General features: G+C 42.0%; 1 protein-coding gene across 1 annotated transcript; it reads left to right on the forward strand.

The window, feature by feature from the left end:
* Positions 1-4599: 4599 nt before the first annotated feature.
* CD53 (CD53 molecule) lies at positions 4600-25225 on the forward strand. Its single transcript, XM_030324500.1, has 8 exons — positions 4600-4708; positions 18527-18606; positions 19453-19629; positions 21093-21167; positions 21677-21772; positions 22300-22380; positions 23458-23541; positions 24355-25225. Exons 2-8 carry the CDS (start codon positions 18544-18546, stop codon positions 24424-24426), a joined length of 648 nt encoding a protein of 215 aa, XP_030180360.1. The 5' UTR covers positions 4600-4708; positions 18527-18543; the 3' UTR covers positions 24427-25225.
* The last annotated feature ends 1795 nt before the right edge of the window (positions 25226-27020 follow it).

A 27020-nucleotide genomic window follows, 5' to 3' on the forward strand; every position in this document is an offset into this window, starting at 1 on the left:
AAATGAGGATCAATGATTTCTCCCAGGTACCACTGTGACATATGTAGCTTGATCAATAGACCACTCACTGAGAAGACCAAACTGTAAGTCTAAGTTTCTGCTTATCTCTTTCCTGATTTCATTTTTCAAAGTGTTTGAGCATTCTCCTGGACTATTCAACAACACAGTCTGCCCTGACATTGTCTTATTCTCAGGGTTTTTCCTTGTCTCTCCAAATGGATTGTAAACATCTCATGGTCAGAAATAGTATTAGTTCTCAATAAAATCTTACAGGTTTGGGTCTAAGTGGGCATACAATTCTCCTCTCTTACCTGATTCCCAGACCACAGCCACGTCTAACTGTTAGGCACTTAGACCAGATCTTCTCAGGGGGATCCAGAGAGGGGTACATTAAAGGAAGAGTTTTCTACATTAAAATGAGTGTCCATTTCTGCTGCAAACAACTCTTGAGACATTCTTTCTGATGATCCTAAAATGCCCTCTCTCATAACCACTTCTCCCTCCACAGATGTTCATTCTCCTGATGTCTCTTTCTCGTACTTGCTCCTCCCTTCCCAAATCTTCAGTTACCCTAACTTTCAGGCCTCACACTACCTAAAGCTATTCGAATATTTATAGAACACCTCTGGCCTTCCAGACGTAATCATCCAACATCCACTAGAGAAACACAGAACCTACCTATGGAGCTTTGTGTCCATGGCGAAGACAGACAATTATAAAAACAATGAGTGATAAAGGGGATACGTGTGGGTAATGGGAGCGTGTAGCAGGAGTACCTAGTCCTGCTTTGAGGGCTTCCTGGAGGAACCGAGATATGGAGAATGTGTAGGAATTAGGTGAAGAGGTGAGAGGATATTCTAGAAAGAGAGAGGAAGGGAGAGAGGGAGAGAGAGAGAGATAAAGACTTGTTTCAAGCAACTCAAAGGAATTCAGCATCAAGTGTGGCAGGGCCATGAGGAGGAGAGGCCAGCTGAGAGTTCTAAGAGTTAATAGGGGCCGCTTAAAACCTAAAGGGGGCCTGGCTGGCCCAGTCAGTGGAGCATGCCATTCTTGATCTCAGGGTCCTGAGTTCGAGCCCCACCCACACTGGGTGTGGAGCTTACTTACCCAAAACAAAACCAAATCAAAAACCTAAGGGGAAACCATTGACGAGTTGCAAGCTGGGGAATGACACCATTAAATTGTCATCTTTAGAAGGCTTTCCTTGCTAGGGTGAGCAAGAAAACACCCCCAGCTGATCTCGAAGGAGGTTGGGATGCAGTAAAACAGGTGAGAAATGAGGACTAGTATATGGCTCTGGAGTAGGAGAGAAGTTGCCTGATTTGAGAAATATTTAGGCAAAGGGACAATTTATAGGACACGGGGGTTGATAATATGCTGTGAGGTGGGACAGAGGGTAGCCTAGGAGGACGCCTGACTTGAACAACATGGAGGTTAGTGGGCCTTTCCCCAAGCTGGTGAATACATGAGAGGAGCAGGTTCAGCAGGAGGATGCCCAGGTTACTAAGCTGAATGTTGCATCCCCGATTTAACGCACTTGCGTGGAGCTCAATGAGAACTCGGGTTCCACGTATAGCTTTGTGAATCTCTGGCACAAAAAGATAGTAACGGAAGCCACAGAAAACGTGTGAGTCAAGCAAGAAGTCTTTCCTCAGCTCTTTCACCTCAGGGTCCTGTCATCGTGACAGGAGCTCCGAGTGAGGGGCTCTGCCTCCACAGACTGATGTCAGACGGGGACAGGAGAATTTACGACAGCATTTCCTAAGGGGCAGTTATGCTGAAAATCTGTTCCCTGAGAAAAACCACACAGCCACATGCACACATACATGTTATTTCGTGATCAAATAAGTTTGGAAAACCTGTTCATCTAGAGACTATTAAGGGCTGACAAGTTCTGCAGTAAAGATGCATTTCCTCTCTAATGCAGCATTCTTCACAAGCCAGCCCTGGTCACAGGTGATTCTGTGAATCACATTCACAGAATCTGAATGTGTCAGGGTGAAGGAAGAGAGAGAAAGCTAGCCTTTCCCAGATGCGTGTTTTTAAGTCAAGCCCTGGGGAGAGTGTCCACACCTTCATTTATCAAAGTAAAAAATTGTATCTCAGTGGTAGGTTCGACATTTCAAAGCTGGCTTGGGATACATTGGGCTTATCACTTAGCCCCTCAAGGTTTCAGTCTCAGACAATCCCAGTAGACACAGCAGAGGGAAAACTGGCAGTATAATTTTCAAAATCTAAACTGGTCATAGGGTTTCTAAAACAGCATTCTCTGTGACTTTGAATTTGAGTCCCAACTGTGCTATTTCTTTAACCAGCAAGTCCGTCTTTCAGAATGGAAGGAGAGATAAAGAGTTTTCTAGACAAAAATTAAGAGTTCATGACCACTAAACCAGCTCTGCAAGAAATTTTAAGGTGGACTCTGAATGGAGTTAAAAAAAAAAAAAAAAGACCAAAGCAACAAAGACTAGAAAGGACCAGAGAACATCACCAGAAACACCACCTCTACAGGTAACACAATGGCACTAAATTCATATCTTTCAATAATTACTCTTAATGTAAATGGACTAAATGCTCCAACCAAAATACATAGGGTATCAAAATGGATTAAAAAAAACAAAACAAGATCCATCTATATGCTGTCTGCAAGAGGCTTATTTTAGACCTAAAGACACCTGCAGATTGAAAGTGAGGGGATGGAGAACCATCTATCATGCTAATGGACATCAAAAGAAAGCTAGAGTATGGGGCACCTGGGTGGTTCAGTCTGTCAAGTGTCCAACTTTGGTTCAGGTCATGATCTAATGGTTCGTGACTTTGAGCCCTAAGTCAGGCCCTCTGCTATCACTGCAGAGCCAGCTTCCGATCCTCTGTCTCCCTCTCTCTCTGTCCCTCCTATCTCCCCTCCCAACAATAAATAAACATTAAAAAAAAAAAAAGAAAGAGGGGCTCCTGGGTGGCTCAGTCAATTGAACGTCTGACTTTGGCTCAGGTCATGATCCCGCAGTCTGTGAGTTCGAGCCCCACGTCGGGCTCTGCGTTGACAGCTCAGAGCCTGGAGCCTGCTTCGGATTCTGTGTCTCCCTCTCTCTCTGCCCCTCCCCTGCTCATGCTCTGTCTCTCTCTCTCTCTGTCAAAAATAAATAAACATTAAAAAAAATTTTTTTAAGTAAAAAAATAAAAAAAAAAAGAAAGAAAGCCAGAGTAGCCATACGTATACCAAAGAAACTAGATTTTAAAACAAAGACTGGAACAAAACACGAAGAAGGGCATTATATCATAATTAAGGAGTCTATACATCAAGAAGATCTAACAATTATAAATATTTGTGCCCCCAACCTGAAATACCTAGATATCTAAATCAATTAATAATAAACATAAAGAAACTCATTTATAATACAATGATAGTAGGGGACTTTAATTCCCCACTTACATCAATGGATAGATCATCTAAGCAGAAAATCAACAAGGAAACAGTGGCTGCAAATGACACACTGGACCAGACTGACTTAACAAATATATTCAGAACATCTCATCCGAAAGCAGCAGAATACATGTTCTTTTTGGGGGCACATGGCACATTCTCCAGAATAGATCACATATTGGGTCACAAATCAGCCCTCAACAAGTGCATAAAGATCAAGATATACCATGCATATTTTCAGATCACAATGCTATGAAACTTGAAGTCAACCACAAGAAAGAATTTGGAAAGACCACAAATACATGGAGGTTAAAGAACATCCAATTCTTGTGTTTCTTAGTTGTATAATCTTGAACCGAATATCTAAACTTTTTGAACCTCTGTTTTCTCATCTGTTAGTGGGGGTATAACAGTAAATATCTAGAAGGATTATTATTAGATATTACCATGAATAAACTGAAGGGGAGAGGCTGAGGTTGTACCACAGAGTTGGAAGAGATAAAGCTGGAATTGAAACCCAGAGCTTTGGGTCCTAAATCTGGGGCTCCCTTTACTAACCAAATCATTTCTACTAGTGTCCTTTGGATTGTGTCTTGGGGTTTACCCTTGACAATAACCTTATACAAGGAAAATCCAACTTCTGAGACACAGAAGTCTAGAAACGACAGCCCAATTCAACAGGAGATGAGAGATCTTCTGGAAGGCAGCTGGAGAGAGGGTGGGGAGAAGACCAAGGGCCTTAAGACACATTCCTGTCTCAGTCCTAGAAAACTTTTAAAAATAATTATTCTTGGGTTCTACTCCAGTCTCAGTCTACCAAACGGAGAGCCAGGCATACTTATTCTTGAGCAGATCCACAAGTAATTCTGAGATGCCACCTCGATTGAGAAGCACTGAGTTTTTCTAGACAAAAATCAATGCCCAAATCACCCTAGAACCCACAAGTGCTCACCGATTAGTGCCCGGACCAGCTCGGTCTTTGACTTTTCATGGGTTTCATAGAAACAAGTTTAGATATTTGTGTGGGTCGTGGGAGTAGGTGTTTAACAGGCCACGGGAGAAGGAGTATCTCTGTACCTCTTGAGGCTCAAGAAGGTGGGCAGAGCCTCACTTCCTCCCTCTCTTCAACTGGGCTTCCTGTCGTCACAGCGTGAGCACATTTATTTTCCATTCACTTCTCCTTTTACACAAATAGCCCCGGACATCCGTGTTACCAGCCTTGCCGTGGCCATTTCAAGTATAATCACCAATCCTGCCTGAAGAACTGAGCGAAAGTGCCTGCAAAAGGTAAGATTGGTGATATTTTCATTGGACTTGAGAGCAAAGACCTGAACCATATTGTGTGGGATAGGGTATCTTCTTAGGAGTCTCCGTAGATCTCTCTAGTAAGCCTAAAACCTCCTGCAACTTCTATTTCACAGATATTTAGTGCATGAAGGTAGAAAGACCAAGATCCTAGCACCCCTCAAAAGGCAAGCAGGCCAGAAAGACTTTTCAATTAATTGGTTCGCATTATCTGATACCTCTTTGGGTCAGGGCATTTATATGCTTAAGTTGCTTCAGAACTTGAATTTTTGTGTGTAGTCATTTCTGATGTCTGGAGCCCTCTGTGTGACATGAAATTGTGGAGATTTCATACATGTTCAGGTCTCTTAGAAGACCGATCTTGTGATTTTAAGGTGAGGAGAGAGCCAACAGCCAGAGCCTTAAGAAAGGCAGCCGGAAGATGGCAGTTCTTAATTTTACAAATTTTTATGAATCTCACTGTGATTCCTCAGAGCCACTAAATAGAAGGACAGCTACAAATGACAACACCCAGCTCAGAGTCAGGAACACAGAGAATGCCCACTGCCTGTATATCAAGAGGTAAAAACTGAATGCGCCTAAGAGATGCTTAGATTGATTGTTTTCAAATAGCAGAAAGAACATTGTGATCCTCAGGGTTCAGCCAAACCCTGCCAAATGTATACATTCAGTATACAAAATGTAAATATTGATAAACATAATATGACATGCACCAACCAACAAAACTTGATATTGTAACCATTTCTAATTCACGCCATGTAACGAATGACTGTGGCCTCCTGGACTCGGAAAGTCATGGCCAAGCTCTGGTTCTGGTGGTCTGTGACCACCATAGTAGTTACTGGATGTCAGGTGACCACAGGAAACACTGAATATCAGAGCTTTCTCCTTCCAAGACCCGCAAGAATCTCAACTGATCATACCCTGGAGGAGACAGAAAAGTCCTCAAGGACCATACCCACCCACCTAACAATGAGGGATAGCAATGCCACCGAGGGCTTTAGATTCCCAAAGCACCTCAGGGGCCGCTGAGCCACAAATTTAAAAATTTTTATTTTATTTATTTAAGATTTTGTTTTAAGTAATCTCTACGCCCAGCATGGGGCTCGAACTTACAACCTCGAGATCAAGAGTCGCATGCTCTACTGACCGACGCACCCAAGACCAGACTTTTTAATGAATTCATTTAATAATCATATGTTCAGTGCCTCCTGGAGCCAGGTGCTGTGCTCTGGAAGATACTGGTGGGGAGGCAGAGTAGCAAGGTAGAGACTGGTCCTGAAAATAGTCCTGCCCTTCAGGAACTCCTGTGGAAGATAAGAGATATCAGATGTGTATGTTATCAGATGTGTATGTGTATGTGTATGTGTATGTGTATGATATCAGATGTGTAAGTGCTGTGGAAAGACAACTGAGCAAAGGCAGAGTCTTAGCTGCTGGCTGAACAAAGAAGTTTTACTTCTCAGTCTCCACCAGAATCTGCACTGTTTTGAAATTGCGGTTGGTTTGGAGCAGAGACTGAGCTGAAGCATGATTTCCTGTGTTGTTTTCCCTGTGAGCCAATTAAGAGTACTTAGCCTTTAAATGAAAGGATTGGGCACCTTTATGCCCACAGAGAATGATTCAAAGCCCATCCCTGTGCACTTTCGGCTGCTAAGCCACTTCTCCTTCGGTAATTGACCGGCACAAACCGGCAAGATCAAGCTCCATTGGTCTTTGATTCCTGGTGTCCTCTGGTTGACCTCTGACCACCCAGAGGGCTTCAGACACCAGATCTGAAACCTGTTCCCCTTCCTCAGCCCCAGCCCACAGCATAAGAACAGCTAAGCGTTGTGCTAAGTGCTGGAGACAGGGAAAGCTGGTGCTTATCAATCTCAAAGCGTTTGTAGATTCTGGTATGGAGCACAGACACGACCACACACAAATACAGCACAATGTGATCTTTTCTGCAATGGAGGGTAAGTGCAGAAAATGTGGTAGGCATGTTGGAGTGTGCCGTGGGAAGGAAGTGACTGCTTTGGGTCGTTTTCAAAGAAGTATGACTTTGCTGTGGAGATGGGGGGTAAACGGCGTTCCAGGTAGGGCACAGTATATGCACACTTAAATAAGTGTGACCCTCCCACCCCCCAGACATATTTGAAATGAGAGTAAGCAAGTCAGGCTGTAGTGCAAGCCATGGCTGCAGGAGCACAGGAAGTGGAAATCTCCCTCTCTGCCTTGGATCTAGAACCCTTGAACCTGAAAATGAGAAGCAAGACCAAACAACTGGGCGGGTAGTAGGTCTAGGGGTACGCTGAGATGTCAGAATTGATGGCATGTGGCCTGAAATGAGGGTGAAGGGGCAGATTTTTTACTCCTCAATCTCGATTTCCCCCAGATTAGGGTGAAGTTCGGAGCTTTTTTCGAGGTTATGCCCTCTCTCTCTCTCTCTCTCGCCTTCTGTTCCAGGAAACGCTATGTTGATTTAGTTACAGTGGTTTGGTTTGTGTTCTTATATTAGTCCTCCCCCAGCACTTCCTGTACTGAGTACCCAGTGTGTGCAGATCACCCCGGGCCCACAGACTGGGTATCTGCACTCAGGAAGCTCCGGGCCCCAAGAACCCCTGCAGGTACAAAATCCTGAAGCAAAGAAACCGAGAGAGAAGACTGCTACACACAGTAGGCCTCCAGGGTGGCTGCTGGGCCAGAGGAGGCAAGGACTGCAGCTGGAGTGTGACTGTGGGAAAGCTGTCTGGACACAGCTTTCTTCTTTGAGAAGAAGGGAGCCATTTCCAAAGCCATTGGGTGAGCGTTCAGACCTCTGTGTTGGGGTACAGAGGCAAGTCCTCTATTCAGTCCCCCACGTCACAAGCACACAGGAGGCTTCCTACCCAAGCAGCAACATCAGTACATCATAGCTATGGCCAAGAGCTGTCATCATTCCAAATAGAGCACTATTTTCCAAGTGTGAGAATGTTGTTACTTCAGTGGAATTTAGAGGTTATTGAAGTTCAAATAAGGTGTTCAGCTCATAGTGAGAGCCCAGGAAATGTTAGCTATTCTTGTAACATTCTAAACTGGTTATTTTCCAGGTAGGGTGAAACTTGTCCAAAATCATACAATTAAATAGTAATTCCTGATTCTCAATGGGATGCTCCTTCCTCCCCATTACACTATACTCTCTTTCCTTATAAACTTTCTTATAAACATAAAGAAATCTCCAGTACACTTTAACATGAGCAAACATAAAGAACATGACTTAATTATAAACCCAGTTGATCTGACATCAAGATGCTAACAAATCAAATATTTAAAATATATTTAATTTGTCAAAGTTTTGTTTGACATTTTATATTTCAGGAGAACTGGATTGAGGAATGGGGGTGAGAAATCATTTTGATACCTCATGTCTTTTAAATTTGGACTCATGGCTTAATAATCTATGTCAGGAGCAAATAGAGGCTCTAAAGAATCATCCCGTGGTTTGTTCTTCTAAAAACAGCTCCTGTGGAATCTCAGTATTTATACCATTAGGGAATTATGTGATGTAATGACTTAAAGATCAGAATTCCTTAGATTATTTACTCATATTCAACTCCTTCTCTGTCTCTTTAAATTCAGACTTAAAGAAAACTTGCAAAAACACTACCAAGAATTTCTGAACCCCCCTTCCCCTAGATTTCCCAAATAGTAACCTTTTATCACATTTTCTTTATCCTTCCTTGACTTTCTCTTTGGGGGTAATTGCTGGCCTAATATCCTTTCCCACAGAGTACTTTACCGTGTATTTTCTACAAACAAAAGCATTTTCTTACATAACCACTTTATATTCATCAAAATAGGCAATTTACACTGATGCAATACTGTTAACAATCTATAGATTTTATTCAGATTGCATCTGAATTAGTATCCCATTAGTATCTTTATGGAGACTGGATATCTCTGATCACACATTGCTTTTAACTGTCCTGTTTCTTCAGTCTCCTTCTGCTTGGAACAATTTCTGAGTCTTTCCTTGTATTTCATGACATTGATATTCTTGAAGCGTAGAGGTAAGCTATTTTCTAGAATGTCTCTATATTTGGTTGTCTCCTGTTTCTTCATTACTGGATTCAGGTTATTCAAACTTTTTATGGGAATACTACATAAGCAGCTTTAATTATCCTACAGAGAAACGTGCTTGCTTTGGACATAGCTTGCCTGAATGCACCCATAGATGGGTTTCTAGGACAGGGACCCTTCACAGGAAACTTCCACATACTTTTAGCAAAGGGAAACACAACCTCTAAGAAATGAGCCTCCAAGATCATCTGGATTTGTCTTTCCTCATTTTTTCCCTCCTCTTCGCTTCTTCCTTCTTTCTCTCTTCTACAGATCACTAATTTCTCTCCCTGATCGCAGCTTTGAAAAGGAAAAAATTTTCACCAGACCACAATTTTGGGGAGAACTAAGATGACAAACACATTCCTTGGACAAAGTGACAGAGAAATGAGGGGAAACTAATGCATCAACGTGGATGGTTTGGTTTAATTTTATTTGAGTATCACCTCTCCCCCTGCAATTGCTTCTTACTTCCTCAAAGAGACATACTTGGATAACCCCCATTCCTCCTCAGCCACTGCTCACAGGGGTTCACACTGAAGGATGGAAGGAGTCCTCCTGGGGCTCCTCACACTGCAGGGCTGTGAGTTGGATTGGGAAGTGAGAGACACAACATGGAGCCTGGGGCAGCAGAAGGAAGGTGGGCTAGGAGGCTGTGAGACCTTGCCTTGTGCCCTATGTTTGCTGTTCATTAGCTGGGTGACCTTGCACCAGTAAATAAGATTTATTTGTGAAGAACTTGGCATTGTACAGGGTTCAGTGAACTCTATCATCTATTTAAATTTATTTTGGCCTGAACTCGGGGGCCCTCTTCGAGAACAGATTTTCTTTCCTATTTAGAAAAGTCTTGTGTGAATCAAGGCCCCACTTTCCTTCACTGATGAACCACAAACCTCTACAGTCTCTGTGTAGAAAGGGATAGGAAGCCAACAGTCACCTTGATGAATATCTTGTCCTTCTGTGTAAATTGGCAAATAGATCCACATAGAGAAAAATGTCTAGAAAGGTGTTCACCAAAAATGTCAGTTGTGGTTATCTTTGGATATAGGGTTTCAGAAGATTTTTATTCTTTACACTTGTACTTTCTTTATTGTTTGAATTTTTTTGCAGAGGGTGAACAAAGATTTTTTTTTTAATTTTTTTTAACGTTTATTTATTTTTGAGACAGAGAGAGACAGAGCATGAATGGAGGAGGGTCACAGAGAGAGGGAGACACAGAATCTGAAACAGGCTCCAGGCCCTGAGCTGTCAGCACAGAGCCCAACGCGGGGCTCGAACCCACAGACCATGAGATCATGACCTGAGCCGAAGTCGGATGCTTAACCGACCGAGCCACCCAGGTGCCCCAACAAAGATTTTTTTTTTAAGTGTTTACCCAAAAATGAATCAAGCAAAGGATTATTAAAGGCCTTCTGGTGCCTGATGTATTTTATTCCTGAAAATCTAGCAGGAAGCCTGGGGTTGCCCTTAGGAATGGACTGGTAGGGAAGCTCTAAACTTGATCTTTTATGCATAGGGGCACTTGTACCCCAATGTTTATAGCAGCACTTTCAATAACAGTCAAATTATGTAAAGAGCTTAAATGTCCATCAGCTGACGAATGGATAAAGGAGATGTGGTTTATATAGTCAATGGAATACTACTTGGCAATGAGAAAGAATGAAATCTGGCCATTTGTAGCAACGTGGATGGAACTGGAGAGTGTTACACTAAGTGAAATAAGTCAGGCAGAGAAAGACAGATACCATATGTTTTCACTCATATGTGGATCCTGAGAAACTTAACAGAAGACCAGGGGGGAAGGAAGGTGGTTGGGGGTGGGGGAGTTACAGAGGGGGAAGGAGGCAAACCATACAGACTCTTAAATACTGAGAACAAACTGAGGGATGATGGGGTTGGGGGAGAGGGGAAAGTGGATGATGGGCATTGAGGAGGGCACCTGTTGGGATGAGCACTGGGTGTTGTATGGAAACCAATTTGACAATAAATTATATTTAATATAAATACAATAAAATACACAAAAAAGAGAAATAAAACACATTTTCACTCAAAGAATAAATAAATAAACGATCTTTTAGACAGTGTTCACTGAACCAAGCACTCTGATGCTGAGTCATCCAGGAAATGTTATATCATCTAACCCCCTGAACACCCTGTGAACCGTATGTGAATATCACTATTTTAAAGATGAGACAGTTGTGAAAGAGAGGTTACACAGGTTACCCCAGGCCACATTGCTGGCATGCAGCACTACCAGAATTCAAAACTGGGTCCATCTGATTCCACTACTAGTGTTTATCAAACTGTGTTCCATGGAACACTATGTCCTTTGAGTTATTATAAGTAATCTTGTAAGAACAGTGTGTGGTAACAATGTACATTAGTGTATGACAAGTTGCTCAGAAGTCGTTCATTAAAAGAACTATTTATTGCTTTTTCTTTTATTTGTATTTAATCCTGTTTACTTCCAAAATTATTTGACCATGGGTTCCTTTCAGTCCCTATGATTTTGTTTGCTTGATTTTGTTTGGGGAACACTTATTAACATCTCATAAATATAACAGGCTGCATAACACCGAAGCTATCTTTCTGTGGTTCCAAGAATGGATCACATAAAGCTGTATTGAATTGATAGCTTCTTGAAGCTTCTGTCCCAACCTCAGCCACTTTTTTGTTTTTTAAGTTTGTTTTTAGCCACTTCTTTGTTTTGTAAGTTTGTTTGTTTGTTTGTTTACTCATTTATTTATTTTTGAGACAGAGAGAGAGAGAGAGAGAGAGAGTACACAAGAGCAGGGGAGGAGCAGAGAGAGAGGGGGAGAGAGGATCCCAAGCAGGCTCCACGCTGTCAGTGCAGAGCCCGAGGTGGGGCTCAAACTGACAAACCAAGAGATCATGACCTGAGCCAAAACCAAGAGATGAACGCTTAACTGACTGAGCCACACAGGTGCCCCCCAACCTTAGCCATTCCTAAGCTTGACTGCATTCAAGACTAGATTTGATGACCCCGCAAGTATGGGTTTAAAAAGGGGGGAGGGATTGAACTAGGAATGCACACGATGGTTTACTAGCCCAAGATCATTGCTTGGCAGAAACTAAAAAGTGAGCTTCATCCCTGGCCTCCACAGCGGGCCGTGGGAGATGGCCACAGCTAACTGCAGTTTCGTCACAGGAAGCTGATGTCAGGGACTTTCTTCACTGAACCATGAGTCATGGGGCTGGGCCACAGATTCTGACTACAGAGAGATATCAGTTCTTCCAGACCGTGGGGTCGGAAGGGGCAGGAGCTCATAACTGGCACAGTCACAAGGAAGAAAGCGGGGTGGGGGGGTGGGGGAGCAGAGTGCTGTTCTATCTGGGTTAATACAAAAAGTGGGGCCATCACTGCGTGTGGTGAAAGTAGTGACCATCTCCACCAAATAGGCAACTTTTCTCCTTCAACTGGTGGGAGTCTCAGCAAGTGGAAAATCATGGAAAGAGAAACAAGAGGTTTTTCTTCCTGTCAAAGGGAAGAATCAGGAGGGCTATTTGCAGGTCTCTGGCTGCCTCATTAGTTGGTGCTCTGTGGACACTTCAATTACAGGGGCCTGAAGCAGGTCTCACAGAATCCCAGGATGTTGGGGAAGAGGTGACCTTAGGAGGCATCTGGCCCAACCTTCTGTGTAAGTTATTGGACCACGTCCAAAAGTTTAGCTTCTTGGTGCATAAATCTCAAGCCCAAGGCTTCGGACAAAGGTTTATTGAAGAATCGCACTTTTTTTTAGTGTGATCAGGGGACTGTGTAAGATCTCAAGGATTCAAAGATGAATAAACTAGTTCCTACCCTCAAGGAGCTCACATTCCAGAGAGGAAAGAGACAATTATAAGACAAAGTGGCTAGGGCAATAATGGAGATGTGTAGGTATTACAGGCACTCCTTGTGGGGAGTAGGCTGGGGTGTGGAGAAGTAGACACAATCAGAGAGGGCTTCCTAGAAGAGTGACACTGGAGCCGAGTGTCAGGATGAATAGTGGCTAACCAAAGTAAGGGGTCAGAGGGAGAGAAAGGGACAAATTCCAGCAGAGAGCACAGGTAAAGAGGAGCCACTAAAACAAGTACTCAGTGTTGCTTGCTAGACAGGGGATGTTGCCACAAGTTTGGAGAAATGGACAGGAACAAATTAGGAAGGGCCTTTTGACATATGCGTACATGCCTAAAACTGTCACAACAGTCAAGGTAACATATTCATCACTTCCAAAAGATTATTTGTGGTCTTTTGCAATCCCTTTCTCCTGCCTGTCTCTATTCTCCTTTTATTTATCTAACACTGCCACTACCATCACTTTCCTCTACCTCCGTCCCCAATGACTGATCTGCTTGCTTTCTGTTCCTATATATCAGTTTTCATTTCCAGAATGGTATAGAACTGGAATCATACAGTATGGATCTTCTTTCTGTCTTTGTTCATCCACCATAATTATTTGGAGATTCATCACCACTGTGTTGTGTATCAACAGTTGAGTCTTTATTTTCTCCAGAGTAGTGCACCATTTGATAGCTATATCAACTTGTTTTCCTGTTCATCTGTTGATGGACCTTGGGTTGTTTCCAGTTTGGGGCTATTACAGATAAAGCTGCAATGAACATTCTTGGATAAGTCTGTATGACCATATGCTTTTTGTTCTCTTGGTAAATTCTTTGGCGTGGCGTGGCTGAATCATATGATAAGTGTATGTTTAGCTTTTCACAAAACTGGCAAAATGTTTTTCAAAGTGGATATACCATTTTACATTTTCACCAAAACCATAGCCTTATCAGTCCCTGGTATGGTCAGTTTTTTGTCTTTGGTTTTTGTTGTTGTTGTTTGTTTGTTTGTTTTTGTTTTAATTTTAGCTGCTCTAGGAGGTAGGGGTATCTCATTTCCCCAATTTACATTTCCCTAATGATTAATGAAGTAGAGTACTTTTTCATGTACATATTCTCCATCCATGTGTCTTCTTTGGTGAACTATCTGTTCATATCTTCTGTCCATTTTTATTTTTTTATTTTTAAAAAATGTTTATTTATTTTGAGAGAGAGCACGGGTGCAAGCAGGGGGAGGGGCAGAGAAGAGGGAGAGAGAGAATCCCAAGTAGGCTCCACACTGAGTGGGGAGCCCAACATGGGGCTCAGTCTCAGATCTCACAACCGTGAGATCATGACCCGAGCCGAAATCAAGAGTTGTATGCTTAACTGACTGAGCTGCCCAGGTGCCCTGTCCATTTTTAAATGGGACTCTTTGTCTTCTGAGTTTTGAGAATATGTTGTCACAAATGGAAGGATTTTCTTCTTTCTCATGGCTGAACAATGTTCTTTTGTATATTTATACCACATTTTCTTTATTGAAGTTTGGACCTAGGTTGTTTTCCTGTCTTGGCTATTGTCAATAATGTTACAATATACATGAGGCTGCAGATATTTGAGACCGTGATTTCCTCTCCTTTGGATATATACCCAGAAGTGGGATTGCTGGATCGTAGGGTAGTTCTATTTTTAATTTTTTTTTTTTTTTAGAAACTTCCATACTGTTTTCCATAGTGGCTGTAACCAATTTACAGTCCCACCAACAGTGCAACAAGGGTTGTCTTTCTCCATGTCCTCTCACTACTTGTTATCTCTTATTTTTTTGATGATAGCCATTCTAACAGGTATGAGGTGATACCTCATTGCAGTTTTGAATTGCATTTCCCAACCCGATGGTTAGATGTTGAGCATCTTTTTATGTACCTGTTGTCCACCTGTGTGCCTTTTTTGGAAAAATGTCCATTCACTTGCTCTGCCCATTTTTTAAAAAAGTTTTATTTATTTACTGTGAGAGAGAGAGAAAGAAAGAGAGAGTGGGGAAGGAGCAAGGAGAGAGGGAGAGAGAGAGAATCCCAAGCAGGCCCTGCATTGTCAGCATGGAGCCTGAGGCAGGCTCGAATTCACAAATTGTGAGATCATGACCTGAGCCAAAATCTGAAGTCAGATGCTTAACCAACTGAGCCAGCCAGGCTCCCCCTTCTCCTCATTTTAAAATCAGATTTTACTTTTTGATTATTGCTATTGAGTTGTAGGAGCTCTTTATATATTGTGAATATTAACCTCTTCCCAGATGTATGATGCAAATATTATTTCCCATTAAGTAGGTTGTCTGTTCATTTTGTTGATGGTTTCCTTTACTGTGCAGAAGCTTTTTAGATTGATACAGACCAGTTGCTTATTTTTGCATTTGTTGCCTTTGTTTCTGGTGTCATATCTGAAAAATCCTTGCCAAAACTAAATGTCAAGGAGCTTTCCTTTTATGTTTTCTCCTAGGAGTTTTGTGGTTCCAAGTCTTACATTCAAGTCTTTATGCCATTTTTATTTTATTTTTGTGATTGGTGGAAGATAGGGGTCCAGTTCAATTCATTCGTAATGTGGCTGTCCAGGTTTCCGTACACAATTTATTGAAGAGACTGCCTTTTCCCATTGTATGTGCTTGGCTCCTTTGCTGTAAATAAATTAACCACATATGCATGGGTTTATTTCTGGGCTTTATATTCTGTTCCATTGATTTATGTGTTTGTTTTTTATGCCAACATCATACTGTTTTAATTACTATAGCTTTGTAATAGATTTTGAAATTAAAACATATAATGCTTCTAGTTTTGTTTTTCTTTCTCAAGATTTCTTTGGCTATTCAGGGTCTTCTGTGGTTCCACATAAATTTTAGAATTGTTTATTTTGTATCTGCGAAAAATGCCATTGAAATTTTTATAGGGATTGCATTTAATCCATGGATTACTCTGGGTGGTATGGACATTTGAACAATATTAATTCTTCCAATCCAAGAGCATAGAATATATTTCCATTTATTTGTGTCTTCTTACATTGCTTTCATCAGTTTCTTGTTGTTTTCAGTGTCCAGGATCTTTTACCACTTTGGTTAAACTTATTCCTAAGCATTTTATTCATTTCATTTTATTTTATTTTAATGTTTATTTTTTAAGAGAGAGAGAGTGCAAGCGGGGAAGGGGCAGAGAGAGAGAGGGAGACACAGAATCCAAAGCAGGCTCCAGGCTCTGAGCTGTCAGCACAGAGCCTGATGTGGGGCTCGAACCCATGAACTGTGAAATCATGACCTGAGCGGAAGTTGGACACTCAACCGACTGAGCCACCCAGGCACCCCAGCATTTTATTCTTTTTGATGAAATTTTAAATGAGATTGTTTTCTTAACTTCTCTTGCTGATAATTCATTACTAAATGTTCTTTAATCCAATTGGCTATCTTGTGTCATACCTGGAATATTTAGAGCATTTCATTTACTGTGCTATTAATATGGCTAGAGTTGAGAATATTCTCTTTCTATTTTCCCCATCTGTTCTTTGTTTTTCTTTTAGTCTGTGCAGGTTGCTATAACACACTACTACAGATAGGGTAATTTACAAACCACAGAAATTTACTTCTCACAGTTCTGAACCCTGGAAGTCTGAGATCAGGATGCTAACATGGTCAGGCGAGGCCACTCTTGAGTTGCAGACCTTTTGTTGTGTCCTCACAAGGTGGAAGGAGCTAGCAAGCTCTCTGGGGTCTCTTTTAGAAGAGCTCTAATCCCATTCAGGAGGGTTCTACTCTCATGACCTAACTACCTCCCAAAGGCTCCACCTCCTAACGCTATCACATTGGGCATTAAGATTTCAACATGTGGATGTTGTGGGGACACAGACATTCAGACCACAGCAGTTTCCTTTTTCCTCTTTTTAGGTTTCTTTCAATTAATCTAGTATTTTTTTTTTCTTCAACGTTTTTATTTATTTTTGGGACAGACAGAGACAGAGCATGAACGGGGGAGGGGCAGAGAGAGAGGGAGACACAGAATCGGAAACAGGCTCCAGGCTCTGAGCCATCAGCCCAGAGCCTGACGCGGGGCTCGAACTCACGGACCGCGAGATCGTGACCTGGCTGAAGTCGGACGCTTAACCGACTGCGCCACCCAGGCGCCCCATAATCTAGTATTTTAAAATAATTTTTATCTTCCTTGCTTGCTTATTAATTAAAATTCTTTGTTTTGTTATTGTAGAGGTTGCCTTATGGTTTATACTTTACATCTCTAACTCACCAGAGTCTATCCTCAAGTGACATTACCACAACACACATGAGAACCTTATAATAGTATATTTCCATTTCTCCCTTCCCAGAGAGTTCCTTTAAGACTAAATAATCATGGGTTTCACTTACTGAGTACTGGTCATATATCAGTCTCTGTTGTAAGATCACTTCATCTTTACACCCACCCTAGGAGACATAAGTATTTACCCCATTTTACATAGGAACAAATTGTGACTATAGATGTCAAGTAAGTTTCCAAATCTCACGTAGCTGTTTAGTGGCATACGTGGAAGTTGAATTCAAGTTTGACCTCAAAGCTACTACCTATAGCAGAGGTAGATCTACTACCTCTACTACTATGCAGTAGATCGTCATACCTTTTTTTATCCTCTCAAGTATATCCAGACACATTTATAATCTAATTGATTTTGTTTTAACTTGGTTAAAATTATGGGGAAGTGGGGGGTTAAAAATTATGGGGTTAAATTATGGGGATTAAGAAAAATCCTGAGGGTCAAGACAAGAAGGAGAAGGAGAAAGAGAAGGACAAAGTAAAGGAAAAGGAAAATAGTACCAAGTAAGTATACGTATTTGGTCTTTCCAACAGAGAAGATTATTCTATTGTAGAATACAAATAGCTCATGAGGCTTAGACAGGCTGGATGACCTATCCCTCAAGACCATCTGATTTCTGGCTGCTGTTAAGAGGGTGGAAGCAATGGATTATACACGCAATCTATATACTAGAAAAGGCATAGTTCTAACGGGAAAAAAAACAATAAATTGACATTGTGCTTTATGGATCAGTCTTACGTGCAGTTTTAAAATATGAGTTACTCTAGGGAAACTAACTGTGTCTGACAGAAAATTCATAACTGTGTATCCAGATCTCTAGAACTGAGGATGAGGCTTTGCACATTAATGTCCTTGCTGGGAAATGAAATTACATTTTTTTAAAAATCAAGCTCCAATTTCTACCCCTTTTCATTTCTCCATTGGGTATTGGTTAGCCAGTTTTACCTCTGCTGTAAGATTCACATCTTCTGGAGGGTAGGTACCGGAGAGTCATGGTTATATCTCTCACTGTATCTAGGACAGAAAACATCATAAACGTTGCTTCAATAAAAGAATGAATCAGACATAGGTTCACCCCCCCCCCATTTTCATGTGGAGAGGTTTACAGACCACATGTGGTATGTACATGCATCTCAGGGCATTTAAGGAACAAGCTGATCAAGTCACTGACCTTCTCCACAGCTGATGAATCAGCTGATTAATGCCTGACCCCTGGTCACCTTCTTGAGCGAGTGCCCAAGCTCTAGTCTCTGAGAATTGGCCTAGTGGTGTCACTGTGACTCACTGTCCTCTGAGAGCAGCTCCTTGGGTTTCTTCTACAGCGCCTAATTCAGCGGTAAGCATTCTTGGCTTGCAGAATTGGAGCCAAAGTGAGTGTCCAACATAAACCGATTGGTACCTCAATGCAGAGATCGAGAGATCCGGGAGTCTGGGGAAACTTCCCAGAGGAGAGTCGCAGCTCAAACCCAGGGTGATGCTGGAGATTTTAAACCCTGAACATTTGTGTCCTCTCTTCTCTGGTGCCAGGTCACTTACCTCCTCTTTTCTTTCACTTTTTAGGGCAAGAATATCGCAGCATGGGCATGAGTGGCTTGAAATTGCTGAAGTACGTTCTGTTTTTCTTCAACTTGCTCTTTTGGGTAAGTGTGTTTCTTCCGAGCGTGACTGAGCTCACCTCCTCCCAGCTACACTCTATTTCTCTGTCCTCTACTGAAGAGTCTGCTACGAAGAGCAACCCATGCGTGTTGGAATGACATAACCAGCTTAGAACAAGGGAGTGATAATTTCCTCCCCTTTTCCCATCCTGCCATAGTATATGCTTATACAATTGAAAAGTACCAGTGCAGTTATTAATAGGCGGGCTGTTTCTCCTCTGGGGACTTTAGGCGACTACTGCTCACTGCTGACATCTACGGGTGAGAAACCTGACACTCTACGTTCTGTGTATAAATGACTCTTTTTCTTGCTCTCCCCTCCCCCCAGTCCCTTAGACAAATAGCTGATTGAAAAGGAAGCCCCCTTTTTGGGGAAAGTTTCACTGTACCAAATTCAGCAATTGAACTTCAAACAGAGAATCGGTTTGTACTCAAGTGTCTATGAGAAGATTCTTAAAAGTTTGGCTTCTCTAGCTTTCTGCCTAGCAAGATCAACTTCTCACCCAGGGCCTCCCCTCTAACGGTTGTGGTTTCCAAAGGGAAGACCACATGTAAGCCGTTGTGGGAGTGAGGAGTGGGGGATCTGAAGCACAAAGATACTGTATTACTCACAGGAAGGAGCTTCCCCTGCTATCTGATATGGGTGGGATGAAGCATGAGTAGGACATCACGGGAAGAAGCAAGGGTCACCTCTCTTCTGGATGCATGGGGAAAGCTGGGGAAAGAGGTTGCTCATGACAGTCTCCATAGAACCAATGGAAAGAGCTGATTCTAATTTGAAGTGAGAATGTGAGCAGATATTCAAGAGTGTTGCGGAATTCTTTCTTTCAGTTTTGTGGCTGCTGCATTTTGGGCTTTGGGATCTATCTCTTGATCCACAACAACCTCTGGTTGCTCCCCTTCCTCCCACTGGGCAATGTGCTTGTCATCGTGGGCTCCATTATCATGGTGGTTGCCTTCCTGGGATGCATGGGCTCCATCAAGGAGAACAAGTGCCTGCTTATGTCGGTGAGTCCTTTGCAGCAGATGTGGTACCCTAGGTAGAGGGACGTGATGCCTTAAGCCCCAGGCAAGATATTTCTTGGTGGCTAATCTATGGTCACAGGGAAATCATAGGAACATAAGATTGGCACTTTAGACCATCTGAGTCTGTCTAGACCACTAGTATTTTGTTTCTGACTGGGATCCCAGGGATGGGCGGCAGAGGACACCGCTATCCTTCTTGGGATTCATTTTACAGTGTTACTAGTGACCCGCATCATAATTTCCCTTTATGGCATTTTATTTCTTCATGTCTGGTTGAAATCGAGTGTCATCCATCTGCCTAAGTGCTCTTCACATTAGTACGTATTTTGAGGATCTGAGTCAGAGTCACTAAGTGGTGGAAAATCTACTCTCTAGATTCTTCTGAGTACTGTGGCCCTCCTAAAAGGAGGCAGAAGATGCTTCTCTATCTCAGATCTGCACAAGGCACACTAGAGTGTGATGACTCAGCTTAGGTGAAGGCCTAGGTGGCAGCCATTGTGATCTAACATGAGAGATGCTAGAACCTTTCAGTTGCTCCCTGTCAGTTAAGTATCCTGAGGAGAACCCTTAGACTTAGGTTTTGTTTGTAAGCTCTCTGAAGGAAGTCTCCTTGTTGCTCTAGTAGACCCGGAATAGTGCTTGCTGTAACAGTGCCACTCTGTCCATAAGTAAGTGTTCCCAGTTGCCTTGGTTCTTCCTTAAGTCATTGGTCAATCTCTTTTCCTTTATGAATCAACTCAAACTGGAGCCAAGAGATAGAATTAAGAAGTCCCTGTTCTCAGATAGCTCTCAGATTAATGGCAAAAGATGGGAGATGATAGACACAGGGAAAAGGTAAAGCCGCCAAGATTAGTGTTGGGATAAAAAGGTGAAGGAGAGGGAATAAGTGAAAATGTGTTTTCTGTGGTGTGTGATTAGCATAGAGGGAGCAAGCTTCTCCAGTTGGAGATAAATAAGGGTTAGGAGGGTGACTAGAATACCTCTTCTCCCCATCTGTACAGGGCTCCCCTCAACTTCCACTATCACCTGCCCCCACCCCAAACTAGCCCTGATCTTGCAGAAAGGACCAGGCCCCAAACTCCAAAGGCACATAGGTTAGTTTGCTGGTCTTTTGTTCAGCCTTCAAAAAGCCGATGCCAAAATTGCTTCATTGATTCAACAAATAGTATTGCATATGCATTATGCGCCTGGAATTGGGTAGGCACAATGGGAAGGGGAGAACCAAGTTACAAGACAGTTGATCTGCCCTCCAGAGACTTGGGGTCTAGTTGTAGAAAAATGACACACATCCCTCATAAAACAAGAGAAGGTTTATGAATGTCCGAGCAGGCAGGAACAGGAGCCTCTGCACATGTGCAAAGACATACCTAGATGTTCCCAGCGTGGCTTGGGAGTGAGGGAAGAATGGGAATCAGCACTGTGAGCATGTCTCTGCTTTGCTTCAGTTCTTTATCCTGCTGCTGATTATCCTCCTTGCGGAGGTGACCTTGGCCATCCTGCTCTTCGTGTATGAACAGAAGGTAAGCTACAAAGAGCACAACTCGTATTTCTGGCCATAGGGAAGAAGTTGGCCCCAAATAAATCCTATAATAGAGGTAGAAGCAAAGTGGAAAAGGGATGGAAGAAGAAAAATCAACTGTAATTGGGGAGAGGAAAAAAATTCTTAAAGGAGATTGCCATTGAGTCATGCTTTGAAGCATGAATAGGAAGAGCTATAAAAACAAGTTTATCTTCCTCCTACTTACTCTTCTCCATGTTTGGCAGTAGAAAACGTCTGTCTCCATGCCTAAGAGAGCCCATGCTTTGGTTGTCCCTCTTCCTCTGAAAAACTAGAGTTCTGGAAGGGCAAGAGATCACCACCACGCATCATCTTCCTATATATATACTCCCTCTTGTCACACCCTTAGCTCTGAGGAGATCATTTGGAAGGGAGGAGCAAATGGAACCACTAGCCTATACTAGAAATTACTTATTCCTTGAACTCACCTGCTTTTTATAATGTCTCCTCTGCTGGGATGTGCCCGCCCAGCTGAATAAGTATGTGTCTGAGAGCCTGACTACCAGCATCCAGAAATACAGCTCGGACAACAGCACCAGGGAGATGTGGGATTCCATCCAGTCATTGGTGAGTGTAGATGAAATCCTCCTCAGCTCAACCAGACTTGATTTTCCAACCTCAGTCCCTGGGGTCTAGAAGGACCCTCCTTTCTTGAAAGTTCCAGAATTTAAGGTCCACAGTCCCTAAGTCAGAATAATGTTTAACAGTCACAAACTGGAGAGCACAGGAATCAGTTTGATTGGTACAAAATTGTCTACATTCTCTCATCCTTCCCAGTCTCAGGTAGGCTTATTATCTAAGTCCTACTGAGATGTAAGGAAGACTCAACCATGTCACACTAAATCCGCTGTGTGTTTAATTTTTCATGTGTAAAATGTGAGTAAATTAAATATGCCCTCTCTGCTTCAAGCAACCTTATGTGATGGAAATGGTATGATGGATTTGAAAGTATTTTGTTCTCAGGAGCCATAGTAGCCCAGGTAATTCTGGATTTTTGGCTAGAGTCAGATATGAAGGGCCCACCTTCTCTCCAAGGTTCAATTTTCTTTCTGTTGACTTTCTAACCATCACATTCTTGGGGGTTTGGCTTTTAGCTGCAATGTTGTGGTGTCAATGGAACAAGTGATTGGAACGGTCACCCACCAGCATCTTGCCCCCAAGGTCCACAAGTTCAGGTAATTTTTTAAGCAATATTTCTGTTATTAATCTCTCTGGTTAAACTTTCAATTGTCTTAGAAACTCCAGTCATACTGAGCTTAATCGTTCCCGCCAGAAACAGGGAACCTTGGACAAAATAGAGACCAGGGAGACAACCCAGGTAACTAAACAAACTAGACAAAAGTTGTCCAGACAACTAGACAAAAGAAACAAAAAAGGAACAGCCTCATTTAGACTAGGAAGGCCATCACAAATCTTGCACTCTAAACTATTACATTAGAGGGGGGAAGGTTTATGTGATGATAGTAGTAGATCTATATTTTTCTTGAGCAAAAATTAGGTCTTATTGTTGAAAGAGAAATTTGTAAAGGTGAGCTAGAAAAGCTTCTCCTTCTTCCTGTTTCTCTGCTCTTCTTTCTTGGAAAAGGCATCACCCAGCCCCTTGGTGAAATGAATCATAAGTAAAGGAGTGAGGAGTTGGGGAGAAAGATAGTTGGCGGAACTATTGAAACAACTGGTCCACTGAATTCGGACCTCCAGATTAAGCCCAGAGAAGAAGCCAAGGTCATATTCCCTCAAGATCAAGTTCCTAAATTCCTGTTACCCCATGTTATGCACCCTTGGGATTTTTTGAAAATCTCCAGACATTTTTAGGTCTGTGAAGAAAGACTGAAACACTCACCAACTAGAACTGCCCTGGAGCTTGGTAGGGCCATGATAGATTTACATTTCAGCAGAAGCTGAGATGCAACCTAACCTAGAATTCCATGGGCTATATTCACTTTTAGTAATCCCAAGTCTGCAATGAGAGTTCAAAAAACCTAAGGATATCTATTGCTGAGGTGCCTCTCAGGAGCTACTTTGACTCAGTGTGCAAAGATCTAGGACTTCTGCATCAGGTGTCACTGTAATGGTAACAACACCAGAAAGGGCTCTGTTTAATGTTTGCTGCTTGAAGCCTGTTTCTTCAACCATAGAAAGAAAATAAAAATGGTCTAAGGCATAAGACAAAATAGAAACTATCTTCTGAAATTAGCTTCCTGATAAAGTCAAATAATGTAGTGTTATCATTTGTACTTGTGATTTTTTTCTAGGGTTGCTATGCAAAAGCAAAACAGTGGTTTCATTCCAATTTCCTGCATGTTGGAATCATCACTATCTGTGTATGTGTGATCCAGGTAAGAACTTAACCACAGGACTATCGTGAAGATTAAATTATTTAAGCCATGTAAGGTTTTAAAACACTACCAGGTACATAGTACATGCTCAATAAATATGAGCTTCCCCAGTCACGTAGCAAATGATGTCATTACCAATTTGAGGCATACAGAAAATATCCCGATCTATCGGGTCAACTTATCCCTAAGAGATATGATTGCTTCATAGTCAAATTAAAAGTCATCAAGCAGACCCCTACTTTGGTCATTCACTCAGCTGGGATGGAAAAGCTTGCAATAGATAAACATTCTATATGAAAATTTGGCCTTGTATGCTAAGCAGGAGTTGATAAAAGTTACAATCAATTTCCTCCTTGTTTCTCTGCTTAGCATGATAAGTCAGGGGCAAATTTTTTTATTGTGTGACATTTCTACTATTTTTATATACAAGTGTTTGGGTGTGTCACAGAATAACTAAGATATCGATCAAGAAGCTCAGGGGGAAACAGTTTTTCTCTGCTTGGAAACCAAGAAGTCCCAGGGTATGTGTAGAGATGGCTCACTGCACAGCGTTGACTTGTGCAGAACTTGACTATACAAGTGACTTCTTAAGGAGACAAAGATGTCCCAACACTCTATCCTCTACTGTTTTTGCACCATCATCTCCTGCTGCCTTTCTAAAGCTAAGGGAACGGAGAAGGAATTGGAAGTGATAGCAGGAAGGGTGGTTCCAGTGTGGGGAATACTTTGTTTTTCTCTAGGGCTAATCCCAGGGGTTACGGAAGAGATGGCTTCTCCTATGAAGACCTGATATTTTCCCAACTCTTTTCTCAGGTGTTGGGGATGTCCTTTGCGCTGACCTTGAACTGCCAGATTGATAAAACCAGCCAGGCCCTAGGGTTGTGACCCGCTACTGCCTTGTGGTGGAGAGGCTTATTTCATCTCTGGAAATGCAAAGTCATTTATAGCATGAAGCCCTAAATGGTCACCTCTTGGCCTGGTGTCTTTGTCCCCCTCTCATCTCTTCCCTGTTTTGGTCCCTGTCTCATACAACCAGAGAAGAGATGTGTTTGCTAGTCATTTCCCATCTCAAGCACCAGAACAATCATTCACCCACTCATGGAGACACACCTATGTCCCTCAAGGTGGTGACACTAATACCGACCATTTTTCAGACATGAGAGGCCAAGAGACCTCTGGCACTAATGGTTCAAGATCAAAGGATGAGTCTGGGACTTGAATCTTCGCATCTTCTTATTGTCAAATAACTCTCTAGCCTCCAAATGATGCCCTGTCCACTCTCCAAAGTCAAGCAAAAAGACACACTGAAGGGAGTTCTGGGGCCAGACTCACTGGATCACTGTTACAACCCCCTGCTTCCTTTTGGCTGGGCCTGGGCCTTGGCTACAGGAATGACAGAGTACTCTTTCTCCAAAGGGTAAGGTTTCTTTCAACTTCCTTATTACGGGCCTTATTGATTCATTCTGTCCTTCCAGAAGAAACTGTCTAGTGATTTGTATCCTGACTTCAGCCAATCTCAGCCTTTGATTTACATAGCTGTGGAGGAACTCAGCAGGACCAGTATCTCTGGTGGTTTAGCTGATAATCACATTCATAAGAATTCTGGTGTTATTTCTCTAGCAAATAAGGTTTTGTTAATGTACTATTTTAACTCTTCAATAAACAAAATAGCTTGTGATCTCAATCATTACATTCTTTTTCTTATATCTGAAATATATTTTTTGTGACTCAGTCTGAATGTCCTCCCAGCAGTCGATAAGTTATCAATTGTTGCATAACAAATTATTCCCAAACTTAGTGGCTGAGAACATAGACACATTATCTCACGTTCTTTTTGGTGAGTGGTGAACCTGGGAGCAGCTTAGCTGAGTGAGTGTGATTCGTGGTCTCTCACATGACTACAATCACTATGTTAGCCAGGGCTGCATTTATCTGAAGGCTGGACTGGAAGAGGATGTACTTGCAAGATCTTTCACATGCCTCTTGGTCGGCCTCAGTTCTTTGCCACTTGCAACTTTCCACAGGGCTACTTTACGACATTGCAGTTGGTATCCCCCATTGCAAAACAGCCATGAGAGAATATGAAATACAGCACCCCAAACAAGCCATAATCCTTTATAATCTAACTCAGAAGTTCCATCGCATCAATCCTGCCATATTATATGCCTTAGAAGTGAGTCAAAAAGGTCAGCCCACACTCAAGGGCAGGAGATTATACAGGATGTGAATACCAGGGAGTGGAAATCACTGGGGGCCATCTTAGAGGCTGCCAACAACATCATGTCTTTTGGGCCAGGAAAAACTGAATTATATTGCCTAGAAGCTAAATTAAATGATTTAATAACCATATGTTACAAAGCATAAAATCAGAACGTATTTCGCACAGAACCAAATGTAGAGAAGGTAGAGAAGGACAGAAGAATTGGGTTTTTGTTCTTGAAGTTTTGTGTAAGATCTCCCACCTCCCTTTAAGGAAAATTGGTCATTTTCGTGGTAGTTATAGGGAAACCTACATATTTTACACTTTCCTGAGGGAGACCAGGAACAGAGGACACGTTCTTTTGAGCACAAGTATCAAAAGTATCCCACGTTCAACATGTACAAAACAAAACTTATTGTACCTTCCAAACCTGCTCCTCTTTTTTTGTTCCCCATATCAGTGAATGATAACACCAACCACCCAGGCGACCTAGCCAGAAACCTGGGCTTTGTCCTGAACTCTAGCCTGTCCTTCACTCCAAAATCCAGTCATACAGCAGCCAAAAATAATATTTCTAAAACATAAATAGAAACAAGATACTTTCCTGCTTGAAACCCTCCAATACTATGTTTCTCTTGGGATAAAGTTCCTTATTATGTCTACTAGGCCCTACATATGTCCCACTCTTGGCTCTCCAGACTTACCTTTTATTCCACACTTTAGTTCTATTAAAGTTTACTTAGTTGGTCTGGGCTCTATCTATACAAACTGATTTCTCCCATTCATCCAATGATCCCTTTGTCTGGATAATTCCTACCCTCTCTCTAAGGTAGGTTTCCCTAGTATGACCAAGTTTAATATCTATCGAGGTCTTTGCAAGTATGAGACTGCTTGCTAAGAGCTTTATGTACATCTCCCCATTTAAATATTGACAAAATGTCTTTTGTGAGTACCTCCATAATGCACTCATAGAAACTTCACAGATCTTATTACATTCTATTTTAACTCCTCTTTATTTGTCTCTATTAATTATTGGCCTAATCAAGTTAGAAAAAGAGAAAAGGCAAAAATTAACTATAAATAAAAATTGTGTCATAACCACAAATACAGTTCAGATTTTAAAGCCCATGAAACTATACAATTAAAAAAAAATCTAGGCCAATCATTTTGTGGAAAAAAAATGTAGTTGCTATAAGCATTTGTCTAAAATAATAGAAACCATCTAAATTGACTCAAATAGCAAAAGGAGATTTCTGTTTCTAATAAGATAGCAGACAAT

This window comes from Lynx canadensis, chromosome C1 (genome assembly GCF_007474595.2).
Source record: "Lynx canadensis isolate LIC74 chromosome C1, mLynCan4.pri.v2, whole genome shotgun sequence".
In the NCBI taxonomy this organism is placed as follows: domain Eukaryota; kingdom Metazoa; phylum Chordata; class Mammalia; order Carnivora; family Felidae; genus Lynx; species Lynx canadensis.

Bases quoted from the DNA above. Each gene is read 5' to 3' on its own strand.
- CD53 (XM_030324500.1), top strand. From the start codon at position 18,544: ATGGGCATGAGTGGCTTGAAATTGCTGAAGTACGTTCTGTTTTTCTTC. The intron at 18,607-19,452 runs GTAAGTGTGTTT...TCTTTCTTTCAG, and splicing joins TCTTCAACTTGCTCTTTTGG to TTTTGTGGCTGCTGCATTTT. The intron at 23,542-24,354 runs GTAAGAACTTAA...CTCTTTTCTCAG, and splicing joins TCTGTGTATGTGTGATCCAG to GTGTTGGGGATGTCCTTTGC.